This window comes from Curcuma longa, chromosome 7 (genome assembly GCF_044706935.1).
Source record: "Curcuma longa cultivar G26 ecotype Majalengka, Jawa Barat chromosome 7, ITB_CL_G26_1.1, whole genome shotgun sequence".
NCBI lineage: Eukaryota > Viridiplantae > Streptophyta > Magnoliopsida > Zingiberales > Zingiberaceae > Curcuma > Curcuma longa.
The window spans coordinates 2897253-2913606 of NC_133867.1; the positions used below are offsets into that span (position 1 = coordinate 2897253).

The 16354-nt window shown below is 34.1% G+C and overlaps 1 protein-coding gene across 2 annotated transcripts in view; it reads right to left on the bottom strand.

Annotated features, from left to right (window-relative positions):
• Nucleotides 1-15825, bottom strand: part of LOC141831682 (serine/threonine protein phosphatase 2A 55 kDa regulatory subunit B beta isoform-like) — a 40391-nt gene extending 24566 nt beyond the window's left edge. For both annotated transcript variants that reach the window (XM_074719095.1, XM_074719096.1), the window contains exons 1-7: nucleotides 15547-15825; nucleotides 8135-8238; nucleotides 7954-8049; nucleotides 7767-7886; nucleotides 5239-5439; nucleotides 4730-4821; nucleotides 4059-4177 (exon numbers count right to left, since the gene is read on the bottom strand). In XM_074719095.1, the coding sequence (XP_074575196.1) occupies nucleotides 4059-4177; nucleotides 4730-4821; nucleotides 5239-5439; nucleotides 7767-7886; nucleotides 7954-8049; nucleotides 8135-8238; nucleotides 15547-15670 (856 nt within the window). In that variant the 5' untranslated portion in view covers nucleotides 15671-15825. The remainder of the gene's footprint in view (nucleotides 1-4058; nucleotides 4178-4729; nucleotides 4822-5238; nucleotides 5440-7766; nucleotides 7887-7953; nucleotides 8050-8134; nucleotides 8239-15546) is intronic.
• Between the last annotated feature and the right edge of the window lie 529 nt (nucleotides 15826-16354).

Below are 16354 nucleotides of genomic sequence, written 5' to 3' on the forward strand. Positions count from 1 at the left end.
CTTTCATTATTTAGAAATTGGAATAGTTTCTTTCCCTACTTCTCAAACTTTTATTTTTTGATCATTTAGGGACAACAAGTATATCAAAAGGAGCCGAAGTTTCAAGGACAAAACAAAAATCCATATGTTACCATGTCATGCAAGAATCAATATTGTGGTGTTTCCAATTATTCATCCACTTGTGTTGCCAATTATTCATCTACTTGTGTTGTATTAGGAATTTTAATTGTATTCTGTGCAAAAACTTCTTTAAATTTTGAATTAACATTTGGTAAAATTTGTAGTTCTTAATTTTGAACTTGTAGTGGTTGTTGAACTTGTAGTGGTTAAATTTTTGAAAGTAAAAGCATTAGGTCAATTTGTTTGCAGCTTTAATGTGTTGGTTATCTTAGCTGATTTATTTTCATATGGCTATATTGTGTTGGTTGATATATCAATGAATGACTTTTGCCCCTACATTTATTGTCATCTTAAAATTTTTGGCATATTTGTGTGCTATTTTGGTTATTATTTGCTTGTGTCAAATGTAGGTGGAAAACAAACTTCTATTATCAAGGAAATAGTTGTGTTAACAATGAAATTAATAAATTCCAAAACATCTTTGGGCCCATTCATAACGGAAGATGTCAGAAAATTATTTTGTTCATTTATTTTCTTTCCTTTTAATCAGCGCTAAAATACAATGTTCAAGATGCAAACAGAATTTCCTCAATGATTAAAACAAAAACTTCTTCAATGGTTAAACTTAAAACTTAAAAAGCTAGCTGAAAGCTAAGTGATAGCCTAAGTGTTCTGAAGTTTCAATCTTAAATATATGTTAATTTACTTCAATAGTTCATACTGTTTTTTGTTCTGATTTGAGTAGTTTGCACGTCTTTGATTTTTTTTCTTTTTTTTTATCAGAGGTTATTTTTTTTCCTTCTTTTTTATAAGAGGTTAGATATTAAACATTAAGGCCTGAGATACCATCAATGATCAGGTGGATGCCTATAAAATCAGTAATTCTAATTCTCCGATTGGACATGAAGCAGAGAGAAGATAGGTAGAAAATTATTTTCCTTCAAATCCTCAAGCTATGGTAGTGCTTCATCAGCATGGAGTGGCTGGAAGACAAGAAACTCATTTGGAATCTATCATTGCTAATCAACACACATATGGGAGCAACAAGGTTAATGGTGACCTTAGAAAATTTCTTGGAGTACATTCTGCTTTAGACAGTGTCAGTCCCTCTCAATACCCTATACCATCATCTAGATTCTAGATCCTTGTCTCCAAGCAGGTAAATTAATGTAGAACGTGGAAACTTATGGTGTTGAACATAATAATTTTCGTATCATAAATATATATGAATTTTTAAATATTTTTTTCATAAATGATAAATTCTAAAAAGATCTTTTCTTGCATAATAAATATTTTTTATGTAATTATTTTAAAAGAAATTTTTTTTATCTACATCACATAAAATTTTCGGTTAATCCGGTCGAAAACCGAATTAACCGATAAAATATTGATTCGGTTTGTTCGGTTTTATTGAAAATTTGATCAGTTTGGTTAGTTCAAAAAAATCAATTTATTCGGTGTTCGATTAATTCGGTTCAATTTTAACCGAATACTCAGCCCTAGTTGCGACCCCACCGCGCCCTCGCACAGGGCGCAGAAGGCACAACGACCCTCCACGAGGGCACAAAGTGTGTCGCGGCCCTCCGCGAGGGTGCGGAGGGTGTCGTGGCTCTTCGCGAGAGCATGACACTCGCGATAGCAGCCGCATATTTTTAGTTAAATTTTTATTTTTAAAATAGATATGATTATTATAAATAAATTATTAATTATTATATAACTATTAATTATATATAATAGTTATAAAATATTAAAAAATATTTTAAATTTGTAAATAATTTTTAAAATTTATAAATAATTTATAAAATAATTTAAATTTTTTAATATATATTGAAATTTAAATGTGAATTTAAATATTTAAAAAAATAATTTAAGACCTTCAAATAATTTTATAATTATCTCTGAGCTTTTCAAATAATTTTATAATTTTAAATTTAATTTTGAATTTTGAAAATTACTTATTTTTTTTAATAATTATTTATAAAAATTTAATAGACATTATCTCATGAGAAAATATTGAAATATTAACTCAACGCTTCAAAATATAACATCAATAGTGAGCATATTTAATAATCAAATACTAATAAAATCAATATACACTTATATTTAAAAATTAAAAAAAAAGTATCGAAATTGTATCGGCACGACACGATACAATACCAAAACCGTATCATTCTGATATGGGACTGAAACTCTGACACGAGTTGAAATTTTAAACTATGTTTGTCATTACTTCCAATGTTTAAGAGTTATCTTTTCTACTTTACGCGAACTCCGAAAGGGAATCAAGTTAAAGTTCTTGAGTTGAGTTGTGGCAATCGGTAGATAGAGAAAAAATTTCATACTAATTTTTTTTTTGTGTTTTTTACCTTTTTTAGTTTTTTACATGCAAATCAGAAAAAATATATATATATATATATATATATATATATATATATATATATATATATATATATATGGGTTAACAAGTGACAATTGAAAGAGAAAGAGGGCAAACAAGACAAGGGAATTATAATAGAAAATATAGGCAAAAACAAAGTAGAAGGGCTAGAGTAAAGGACAATAAGATAAAGAGCACAGAAGATAAAGAGAAGATACATTAGGAATAACATATACAATACGAAAGAATGAAAAAGGAAAGAATTAACTTCCTTTATGTAAGGGAAAAATAATGAGAGAAGGAACCAAACTAAGTATCGAAATGCAAATGATTAGTGGATGAGGGCGGTGTTATGCATGTTGGTGAATTAAGACCTAAACCCTAATACCATGTTAAAATTGAAAATTATATTAATTGAAAACTTGTCTAATAAATGGCAATGCCTTTCTATAAATTTATATCACAACTTATTCTCATAAAATAGCAAACTTTTCTAATAAAAATATTAAAAACTCTATCGGTCTTTTTTAGACTTTTGTATAGCCTTATCTAAAAAACTAAATAAATTTTTATGATAACTAGCTATGCTAATAGCACATAATTTATGGAAAACATGCTTCCTCACAAAAATTAATAAACAAAGGTACTCAAAGTGAAGAAAAAAAGTACTTATAAACAAAGATTGCCTGAGCTAGAAGCAAAGCGGGCAAATGATTTCCATAGTAGTAAATGAGTAGGATGAATTTTTTTAACTTGTGTCTCTATTTACAAAGGGAGGTTGTTGCTAAAAAGGGGGGAGAGAGAGAGAGAGAGAATAAGTGGACGAGCATCCTAAGATTTAAAATCTCAACGCATGCTAGAGTTTCAAGTTTTAACCCGAATGAAATGATTTTGGTAACTCACCATGTTGATACGGTTTCTATATTTATTTACTTTCAGGTACAAGTATAGATCAATTAAAGGATCATTTGCATTAATATTTGACAGCAATATATTACAAATTGTTCCAACAGTTAAGGTTAAGATAGTATGCATATCTCCAAGATGGAACATAGGTTTATTGTTTTAGTTTCATTTGTCTGTCAACACATTATCAGAACATCAAAAAATTAATAATAATATTTTGAAGAAAAAAAATCCTTTCAGACAGGGGGGCAAAACCTTTTTAGTTTACAACTCCAAATCACACAATATTAATTTTAATATCAAAATGTAAATTTAACTTTCAATATATTAAAATTTGATACAAATTTTGGTATGCTTAACATGGGTTATATGGCCTTGGGAACTTTGGATGGCTTGTTAAGTAAAAGAAGGAAAAGAGAATCAGCATCATTCTAAATGACAAAACTACAGAATCAGCAGAAAAATCCTTGGAGAAGAACAAAGACAGGCTATGCAGAATAGGCAACACGAAGCATGCTAAAGTGATAATAGCGTTCTCTAGGAGATAGTTCAGTCAAGCAAGGAAAAAATGATTTTTTTAACATGTTAAAAGCATGGGTAATTCCAGGTTTCAACTATACTGTTAAAACAACAACCACATGAATAGACTAAATACCAGTCAAATCTTCCATATTTGTTGGTTTCACATCAACAATATTAAAGCTCTGGGTGCTAATTTCCAAATTCCATAAATTGATTCGAAGATCATCTGCTGATATAAATGTCTCACCATCACTGTGGAGCAACATAGTTAATAAGTTCAGAAAAAAATAATATCAAAACTAACATAGACAATAGGCAATAACAATAACGCCTAATATGACCAAGAGCTCAAGTATCAGGATGTGTATGTGATAAAACTGTAAATAGGCAGAAGTACACATAACAACCATAAGCAGAGAACAATGATGGTGAGGTTAAATCTTTTGTCCAGCCTTTGTGATGGATTACATGGATTTTATCCTACTAATGAATCTAGAGTTAAGTTGTAAATTTAGCAAATTTAGCAATATCATGATTGATCTCTTCTATTTATGTTATTTACTTTTTTGTCACCCTATTGCACTTACACTTCTTTGACCCAAATTTACTCAACTTATCTAATTATGAGTTCCAAAAATGGAGTTTATGCCAATATACCAATTGTGACATGCACACATGAAATGAAATATATGAAATGTTAAAGATAAAGAGATATTAGGTTGCAACATATATTGAAATTACAATATAAAGCACAAAAGGAATAGCATAAATAACCAGGACACTAAGAGCTGGAGATGGATAAACCTGTTATTTGAAATGGAGTTTATGTGGTAATCATGAGCATGAGTGTATATCCTTCTACATCTAGCAACAAGGCTCTTCTCTTGGCTAGTTACCTATATATAAGAAATAAGCATTTGCAGAGCATGAATTAACCCCATCAAATACAGAAGCTCATTCAAATTTGCCTGGCTTCAAAATTGTACTAGTGAAATAAGATCATCATGAAACTAGCCACAATGAATAAACAAAAAGATATCAAAAAATGTAACATATGTATGTGTTTACCTAGACACAAAAAACTACATAGATACATATACATACATATGTACATACAAGTATGTATGTATATACCTACATGTCTGAGTACGTGCATGCATTCACATATACATATATACTTACATACCTACAAGTACCTAAACACGTGTACATAATATTGTATCCAAAGAGATGCTTATTGAGGGCACATCTTTTTTATATATGATGATTTTGATCCATGTGAAAACATATAATCAATGTCTAAGTACAGTTACCACTGGTAAACGTAGTGACGGAAATCCTCCTGGAGGGAAGGACAAATCATTGCTCAAATAGTTAAAATTGCTTCTGGCACATCCATTAGAAAGACCCAGTCTAGGACCACTTGTGGTTGAGGTACCACTGCAACCATTTCGCACAATCATGGAAGCATCTAAATTCACCTCAGAAACTTGTTTGACCACCTTTTCTTGTACCTGTTGGAATTCAACACAAAAAACAACATGAGGTACCAGCCAAGGTGAAACTTCTGTATCGGTAATTGTTGAAATAAAACACCTATAACCTAAATTAACAATTTTGACGAATGGGAATGAGAAATTAAGGAAGCACCAATAACAAGAGATTATGAGTAAGCATTTAAAATAATTTGTTTCGTCTTCCTGCCATGTAACTCCATAAGCTATATAAATGACAAAGAACTCTGACCAAAATTATAGTAAAATATTTACCATAACATAACAACATATGAAAATTTGTCGTATGCAAGTAACAAGTCCCACACATGATTTCCTAATACATGGTGCAATGATGCTCCTAAGTAGCCGAATTCGATCAAGTTGTTTTGATGCATTTGGCAAAGTGTTAATTTATCAAGTGCACAGAAGCTTGGCAAAGTGCATATGACTTCACACAGTCAAGTTAGATGGCCAGTGTTTGATGGCTCAAAAATCCATAACAAAGTGGACTTAGAGGTGAACAGAGAAGAACAGCTTGATGCATCCAAGGAACTACAAATTTTTTGTAAGGTGGACTCTAAAATAAGGAGCATAGAGTAGTTAAAGACTTGTAAGCTATCTGGGTCATGAGAGATTAAGCGTGATTATAATCTTGAGATTCTCATTTTTGGGTAACATCATCGGAAATGGTATGTATGACTAGATAGGGGTTAGACTACCTAGTAGCTTGTAGGAAACCTTTGACCTTCAACCAAGAGTCAATAGGGTCTGAGTTATAGTCATCAGTTCAACCGATACCAAGATTTCAGTTAGGCTTACAAGGGTGTAGGCTGAGTGAAGCATCTCTGAGCAGATTAAATCGATTGGAGTTGAGCCTTAATCGATTGGGCAGTTTAGTCAACTTCTGAGTCAATTAAATGTCAGAGTTAGGAGAACAAATAATTTTGTTCAAACTATGGCTACCTGGAACTAGATTTGACTGTGACATGATCATTCCATTTATGAAGGAATCGTTGATCATTCCCTGCTCCATGACAACAATTGCCTGAGTAATCAACTGGGGTCATTTCTAGTTGAGTGGAGGCATTTGGAATAGATATGTTCAAGCCTAGTTCATATAATAAGCATTGGAGTTTATTTGGCTTCAGAAGGGTGCATAAAATTGATTAAGATTTTATTGTGACTACGTGCTCAAGCTGAACATCATTCAAAGGCTTGTGATTCAAAGCAAAGGCTTCTTCTATAAGCTCCTTGGTATTATTCTCTCTTTTACCTATATTGTTAGTTCATATTGAAATAATACAGATTTTGAAATCTTCCCAAATTATTAGGTGTAGGGTTGCTTATTAGGTGTAGGCTTGCTCCGCCTCTTAAAAGAAGTTATTCATAATGGATTTGCAAGAGTGACTAACCAAACAAATCAATAGGCTATGTAGTAGGAGTGAGGATACAAACCATGTAAATTACTTTATTAGCATCTTCTTTATGGTTTTACTTATTTCCACTACATAAACTCGATAAACTATCTTCCACAGGAGCACTCTACAGGTGCTAACAAGTTTGTTTGTGTATTGCAGAAAAATTTTATCTTTAGGTCACCATTTATCCACCCTTCCCTCTGTCGGTCCAAGTCATACACTAGATTGATTCTACAAACATGCATATTAAAAGTTGCACTAACAACTCACAAAAGTACAATTATTGATTAATAAAATAATGGTAGAAAACTAAGCAGATATCATTAATGAAGACAGTGTAAGTGGCATACATAAGTTGAATATTAAGCGAACTTGTAGAAGTTTACATAGTTTGGCCATCCATTCTAGACTAAGATAGAAGTGTACTTCTGTGTATGACTACATAGTGTACCAAACCTGTTCCATAAACTTTTTAAGCTACTCATTAGAAGTTCTAAAAGTTCAATAACATGGAATTGTTTCCCACTATGTGCATAGAAGTTAGACAAATAAATTAACAAAATCAATATTAATATTGTGATATTAAAGCAATAATGTTCTGATCCATGGTTTACAAAAAGAAGCTTGTCAATGATAAAAGGGTTTAGGACCGAGTGGGAAATGGATGAGATCATTCAGATGGCACATAAAGAACATTCAACAGGTGTGTATAAATATGTACAAATAGGAACATCAGTGAGAATTTTCTCATCTATAAAGATATGGAGTAACTAACTTGGAACAGGTAAAAGACGACTAAATTCAATGTCATGATATATTCTCTCTGCAGCTAGATCCAATTCAACAAGTATTTAAGATAGAATGTGAAAAATAAATTTATGATAACAAAAAATCACTTTATAAAGATAACAGAAGCATAAAGTTTACCTTCCAGTATTTTATTGTTTTATCATTAGTTGAGAGAAGGAATAGAGCACCATTAGCTGCTTGACACCATCTAACCTTATTGATCTTCTCCTCTATTTCCAAGCTTTTAAGATAGTCAAACTGAAACATACAATTAAAGAAGTTAGCACCAGGTAGACTATTAAACTCTGGTGATTGAGATCGACACCTCTGGTTCATGGCTCTGAAATTCCGTTTTGTACCGAAACTCAGCATGCCTGCTAAATTGATAATCTTGCCTCTCCAGATCCTTCCGAGAGCCATGCTTTAAATCAAATAGTCAGATCACATGAAGATCACACTGAAAGGCATTTCAGCCAAAAAGAAAAAAGGAGTTGCAAGCAACATACAGTTCTAGCATCTGTCCTCTCAAATAAAACTACACGACCTCCTCTATCTCCAGTTGCAAGATGATCTCCAGATTTATCAAATTCTATTGCTGAGATGATATCAACTTCAAGAAAAAAAATAAAAAGTTCATGCCAACTGACAATTTTGTTAACTAATACAGAAAAACCTTGTTAACCAAAAAGAAGTATTTGCATCTACATAATTAGAAGATAACTTTGGCATGGACAAAAAGTCAAAATCAATATAAAATTAAATGGTTCAATATGAATGACAGATTAATTAATGAATTTTTACAAATCTGAGTCATCAAAACTTCTAATCTTCCTAGTAAGATCCATGTTTGTTATGAACCTTAATTTAGTTGGCACAAAGGATAGTCTCCAAGGTTTAATTACAAACCAAAATGAGTACTAAACCTATGTTTAACTGCAAAGACACTAATCTAACCATTTAGAAAAGAACAAAAAGACCAACATAGAAATTAAAAAAGATATCATGAAGGAAACAAAAACTGCTCATTCTTTTGGCTATCAGCAACCAACTTAGATCTCATGCTGAACTATGACTAAGAAGATTGTAGTATTTCATTTGTTTCACATGTACATTTCATAATGTCATAATCAGTAACTACGGCTTCATCGCCATCCACAATATGCCACTAGAATAAAAATATGGACCAAGGTTTGATGACTTAATGGAACAATGAAGTAAATGTCTTTAAATCAGTTCGCAAGTGCTAAATCCATTGGCAAAGTATGTCTACTCTTAAATAAATTGGCAAGGGGAAAGATTATGAATGATAATTCAAATATAGTAACAATCATATAATCAATAAACATCAATAGTGAGCTTTAAAATTAACATGAGGTTCCAAATTTGAGGTAAAAGTGTTACTATGAACTAAAAGAACCTCAAATGAATGATTAAAGAAATTTGTTTAGCATTTCATACCTTATGACAAACTAGATTATTGTAAAAGATTACAAGAACTTGGAGAAAATCACATGCCAGGAAAAGTTAAAAAGAAACTAATATGGTGTGATGAGGCTTAACCCTAGATGGGGCAAGAGAAGAAGCACTAGAAAGGGAGTGTGGAATTGATCGATTAGCAAGGAAGCAACCAGCAAGAATTACATTGAGTAAAATGTAACCGATTAGACTTGAAATCAACCCTATAAAAGAGTGGGTGAGGCTCGAACAATGCTCATTGAAGAATATACAATCTATCCTCCATTACTTCCCAATTTATCTCCTTCCCATCTCTCCCCGTCTCGGTTTTAATTGTCCCCTATCATCACACTGCCAACTGCAGCCATGTTGCACATCTTTCTCCAAGAGCTCTAGTATCACATTTCCATGCAGTTGCATTGCAAACCCTTCACCTAGCTGCTCCAACTATGGTGCAATTTGCAGCAACACTATGTGCTTCCCTCCTAGCCATCCTTATATACAGTTTGTAAATAGTATTTGAGGCGGCTGCCTAGGAGGCGGGCATCACCTGCCCCGCTTTTATGAAAAGTGGTATTTTAGGCTGTCAATTTAGGTTAAGAAAATCCTACGGTGCGTGATTTCTAAACTACTCGCCTCCTTCCGCCTCGAACCATTGTTGTCGCTGCTCGCCGCCTACTAGCATCGTCAGGTTAGATTGTATATATTTCTCATGATAAAAACCTAACGCTGGCATTTTGGCTTCGGACAAAACCTAACTCTAGCATTTCGGCTTCGAAAGCGTCGCGCGACGCGTCCGGGCAGCCCGGAGACACTTCCGAGCCAGCCACCGAGCTCAGGCAACGCGTCTAGGCTCATCACAGAGCTCGGGCGACACGTTCGGGCCCATCACTAAGCTCGAATGATGCGTTCAGGACCATCGTCGAGCTTGAACCGTCCGAGCTTACGTAACGAGTCCGGACTCGTTGTCGGACCCAGGCGATGGGTCCGGACTCATCGTCGGGCCTAGGCGACACGTACGGATAGTCCGACGCCGAAATGTTGAAGCAGAAGCATAAACGCATTAGTTTTTCTTTTTTAACTTAGGATTTAATCGAATAACTTTATATTAATAATTTTAATCAACTCCTAGCTAATTGGGATAATTTAAATAGACTTAATTAAAGTCTAATAAAATTATCCTATTAATTTTATATATATATATATATATATTAAATTTTTTAAAATATTTAAAATTTTAGATTAATTTTTTTTATTTTTAGTTAATATATAATATATTTTATAGTAAATTTTTTACTAATTTTTTATCTTTTATTTAATTATTAAAGATTAATGACAGAAAATGAGAAACAACCAAAGCTGGAATTGAAGCAAAAGTTTAGTGGTATTGTTTGGGATTATGGGGTGTTATATTACAAAGAAAAAAGAGATTGAATCACATGCAAATTGTATAAGAGCCTTATTAAGGGAGGAGTCTATCGGATAAGCATATATTGCGAATATTGTAGGACAAGTTGAAGCATGTTCTAAAGCATCCGATGAAAACAAAAAAAAAAGAGTAAGAGCTTATCTTAAAAATAACAAGAATAAGAAGCGAGAAAGGGTGGAAGAACTAAAAGAAGAGAGGGCGGAAGTAAATATAGGTGTTGATGTAGAGGATGAAGATTGTCAAATGGAGGGAGATTCTTCTAAAAAAAAGTCAAAGCACCTCGGGCCTATTGATAAGTGGGCATCCGCAATCGATCCAACAAAGGCAAGCCAACAAAACATAAATGATGCATTGAAATTAAAGTTTACAAATGATGTGCATGAGTACCTTGCAAGATGGATTTATAAGGCAGGAATTCCTTTTCATACAATTGGCAATCAAAGCTTTAGACAATTTGTAGAGGTGGTTGGCCAATTCAACCTGGGCTACAAACCTTCAAGTCAATATCTCCTAAGAGAGCCACTTTTGAAACAAAAAGTTGAGAGGACCAAATTATCTCTAAAAACCATGAAGAAGAGTAGATGAAAAATGGATGTTCAATTATGACCAATGCATGGACGGATCGCAAGAGAAACATTATGAATTTTTGTTAATTGCAAACTAGGTACTTCATTCTTTAATTCTATTGAAGAATCCATCGAGGCACACACCGAGGCTTACATCTTTGAGTTTGTGGAAAAATACATCAATCAATTGACCCTCAACATATTCAAGTAATGATGGACAATGCGACAAACAATATGGTAGCGGCAGAGTTGTTAAAGGTTACATAACATCAAATTTTTTTACCTCTCATGCGACTCATACAATCAACCTCATGCTTGAAGCAATTGGAAAGATATCCAAACGGAATGCTTGAGAAAGCAAAGGCCCTAACAATAGTCGTCTATGCACATCATAGAACTTTGGCTATTATGAGGAAATATACTAAAAAAAGGGATATTGTGAAGCCCGAGGTGACTAGATTTTCTACTTCATTTTTTACTTTGGAAAGCCTCAAAGGCAAGAAAGATCAATTGAGACTTATGTTTACATCCAAGGAGTGGAGCAACATAAAATTAAGGAGTAGTGTGAAGGGAAAGCGGCGGAGGCAACGGTAACAAGTATCTCTTTTTGGAATGGTGTTTCTTTGGCTTTGAATATTTTCACCCTTTAGTGAAAGTTTTATGCCTCGTTGACGATGACAAAAAGCCTTCAATGGCCTTTTTATTGGGTGCACTTAAATAAGCCAAGGAAGAGATTAGAAAGGCTTTAAAAAAAAAAAAAAAATGTCACCCCAATTTTGAAGATTACTAATGAGAAGTCTAAGGGTAGACTTGATAGTCCTTTACATTATGTCGCTCACTTATTGAATCCGGTTACTTCAAAGATCCAAGCATACAAAATGACATCAATGTTATGAATGAGCTCTTGAATTGTGTTGAGAGAATTTTTCCCACCAACGAGGACATGCAATCCACCATTTCTAATGATGAATTATTGAAGTATAAGAGTAAATCCAGAAACTTTGGAAGAAAAATGACGGTTGCAGCATATAAGAAGGTGGATGTGTACCATGACTTTGATCCGGGTACATCTCTTTCCTTTATTTCTATTCACTAAGATACATGTATCTTTAATCTATTTTTTGGTTTATTATTTTTTTGCCTTTTTACTTTTTTAAGTTGGATGGTGGTCCAATTATGGTGGTGTCACTCCAAACTTACAAAAAATGGTAATAAGATTTCTATCTTTGACAAGTAATTCATCGGGGTGTGAAAGAAATTGGAGCCAATTTGAAGGGGTAAGTAGTAATTCATAAATTATGTTATCTATTCTTTCTTTTCCTTAGTTTTTAATAATTTTCTAATTATTTAGATACATACTAAGAAGAGGAATAAGCTCGATACATCAAGATTGAATGATCTTGTATATGTCAAATTCAATGGCAATCTTATGAAGAAGAGTAAAAGAGAAATGGATGGAGATTTGCTTCTATCCTCTCAAGCTAGTGAAGCTCAAGGTTGGCTTGTTGATGGTGGGGATGAAGATGAGATCAAGTCGGATTCGGGACTTACTTGGAGAATGGTGGCAGAGGCCTCGGGAGCAGATGAAGTATTACAATCAAGGAGGAGAACAAAAAACATCCCCATTACCATTAGAGAACTTGATGAGGATTTAGATACATCGGAGGAGGAGAATGAAAAAGATATTAATTTTGAGTCCGATGATGAGATGATTATGGATGTAGTTGATAGTGCATGTGTAGATGATTTAGAAGATTAGTTATGTTTAATCTAGTCCTTGTTGGCTTATTGCCATGTTGAATTGAAACTTTAAATTTTAAACTTAGATTTTTGGTAAAAGTAATGATATTACTTTTTTAGTATTAATATGGTGATGAATTTTTATATTATATTGTTAGTTACATTTATATATTTATTTGTACTTTATATAAATTGTATTGTATGAAACTTATTTATGCATAAAAATCATAAAGAATTATGACTATTTATAATATTATATATAAAAATAGTAAAAAAATTCAACCACTTAGGCGATAGGCAATCATTGACCGCCCCGCCACTGCCTACCATCATTTACAACACTACTTCTAGATTGCTTTAGATGTTGAGCGTCCATGATTCATCTCAAAGAAAATCTCATGAAGGAACCCCTTTTCAAATAGGACAAGCACTAGCCACTTTTTAACCTACATAGCACCACACTCCCCCCTCTCAATTGGCTAAGGGACATCTCTCAAGACATCAACTTACAAAGTATCACCATAGAATCAACTAATTGGTACCAAAAGTTCATCATTCTTAAACCAATATCTCTAAATTTAAATTATTCTTAAACCCTATCCTACACCAAGATATGGTATCGACATTGTCAATAAATAATCATCTCGAACAATAAATGTTGGGGTTTCAAAGTAGATGGAAAATATATACCAAAGTCACATTGAACAATACTAAAATCGCAGTGAAAGAGACAAGACATAAGGATCACTACACTGACTAAGGAGGTAGAAATCTTGTGTATCCCCATCAAGGTTGAGGATGAAGGATAGTACAGTCAAGGAACCCAACACATCCGTGTCTCTTTTCTAAGCTCGCCTATAGGGTGCAAGACCAAATAGAAGGGCTCCACATTGAACTCCTAAATTCAACTTCAAAATGTATGACCACATTGATGAGCTAGTCACATAGTTATTAAGTTGTGAGCATTAGTTTACATATCAATGAATCAGAGAAGGAGAAAACGTTGAGATCATCTCCAACCATAAAAATTGGGCTTTCAAGTGTGGTTCATAAAACTTGAGTGGGCTGAGATCAAGAAAGAAATTTAGAGGAATCGGCCAAACTCCATCAAACATGATTGTTTAATGAGTATCTACGCAACTTCAAGAGACTCTGTCCCCATGCAAGAAATCTAACAACATCCGAATAAGTAGATCTCTTCATCTTTGAACTGCTTTGACACTTGCAAATAGAAGAAAATATACATTTACCTAAAGATATCTCGAGGGAGAGACAATTAGGATGACTATATAAGCAAAAGACGGGGTGGTCTTAGACACCACAACCACAATGATAGTCCGATGCAAGACCCTCACAATTACTCGTGCAATAGCTATGCAATGCCAAGATGGCTAGACGACTAACAAAGAGTCTATACTTTTACTTAATTCAATTCTTGATTGACTAGCATTGTAAATAGTTATTGATACCAGATGAGTCAAACAAAGAGAGATATAAAGAGAATCAAGAGTCTCCTAAGTTCTGAGGTCGCATTGATGGCCATCATAGGATCCACTAGTCTTAAATCATGGAAGTACCAACCATAATTCGTTCACTACCTATCAGTGTTCTTATTGAATCAAGAAGATAGGAAGTGCACCCTACTTCATCAACAAGAACCTAATGGCAAAACTAAACTTGAAACAAGAAATGGTTGCTTAGTAGAATGAGCCCAAGGCTCTACATTTGCTCAAACTTCCAACTTGTTGCAGGGCATAGAAGCTTTCATGAAAGAATTCTTTATTAGTCCAGTAATGAAACTCATTGTTATAGAAGTGGTTGTGCATGTTGAATCCCATCCTTGGAGGTTTCCATACCATGAGCATAGAATTCATTTTTTTAAAAAGGAAGACGAGTAAAGTTGCCAGGAACTGATGGGGAATGACTACAATCATAGTTAAGACATTGGATTACCTAATTTGAGAGATAGCAAGATTGTTTCAAACAAAAGAGTCATGGTAACATAAAACTAAAGAGTGACATGAATATTAAGATCTAGTGCTTGATGACAATCATAGTTTCGTGCACCCCCTTAAAGCCACTGATGAAGGTTAACGTGAACAACATTTGGAAACTCTCCCCAAGCAACACTCATGAAGCAATCCCCTCCAAACAGGACAAGAGCAATCCCCTTCTAACCCAGACTAAGTAACCCGGTTAAATGTGCTAATTACACAAGACATCCCTTCTTGTGGAGTCACCAGCACTCCTTAACCAACAACGGACTAAAGACAAATTTTCATCGCCTATAGAGCCAGTCCTGCACCCAAGCACGTGACAGAAACTCATACAACATCGAACCTGGAGGAACCAAGTGTGTTTGTGGAGGAACTAATGAAACGATTAGCAAGGAACCAGAAGTTTGCAAATCAAATGAGCACATATTTCCTAGATTGATCACCAAGCTGTCAAAAACGTAGGGCAGCGTAACATTTAAACAAGGAAAATCACGTATCGTGGTTCCAACCGCCAAATCTGATCTTTCTATTGGGAACCCATAACAATACGTGCGTTAGCTATCAGAGATTTGCTTGCATTTCTAAGATTCCTAAGATGAATGACGAGTTAGATCAATCTAGCGGCAAAAACACACAATTTTCAACTCGCATCAAAACCCGAAATCTCAGCTAAGCAAATCGATCACAAAAGGCTAAAGGATCTTATCAAAGTGGCGCAACAAAGATCGCACCTTCCTGGACATCCTCTCCAGCCATACGCTCTCCAAAGACCTGCGAGAACTTCCAATCCAGCGGCGGCAAAATGGTAGACGACGCCACCGCCCGCCCTCCATCCTCGGCGCTGTCCCCGCTCATCTCTGTACGAGAGCTCCAAGGATGTCGGGATCGGGTTCCAGCGGCATCAAATGCCCCGCGCGGGGATCAGCGGGCGGCGCAGCTCGATTGGGAGCGGATTCCCGATTCGGCCATGAGGGTTTTCGGACAAATGGGGCGCTGGCGATGGAGACCAAGCCAGACGGCAACGACAGAGGGAAAAGTAAATAATAATAATAATAATAATTCTCTCTCGCTCTCTCCCCGTTTTGGGCTTTTTATGGTTCGTTTGACCCTCGCGGGTTGACTCGGATGATTCTTGAGAGCTATTACAGTTGAATTAATTATGATGAATAAATTTATTAAAATAGATAAAATAAAATTTAACAGTGCATATTTACAAGTTAAAATATTTATTTTCAACCGCCTTTGAGACACAGTTAAATTGATTATGATGATTTTTATGAAGAAACCTCTTAAAAATACAATGATTAAAAATAAAACTAAATAAAATTTATATAAAATTCTAAAAATAAAGTAATACAATATATTAAAGAATGAGATAATTGAGGCTCTAAGAGAAGAGCAATACATTAATAGTAGTAGTCCCATTTTATAGCCTCTACCTCTAATAGACAAGATTGCTAATGTGACATGTTCAATCGACTACATAATTTGAATCAACTGTCCATTAAAAGATTTGATGGAATCAATATATATTTCCAC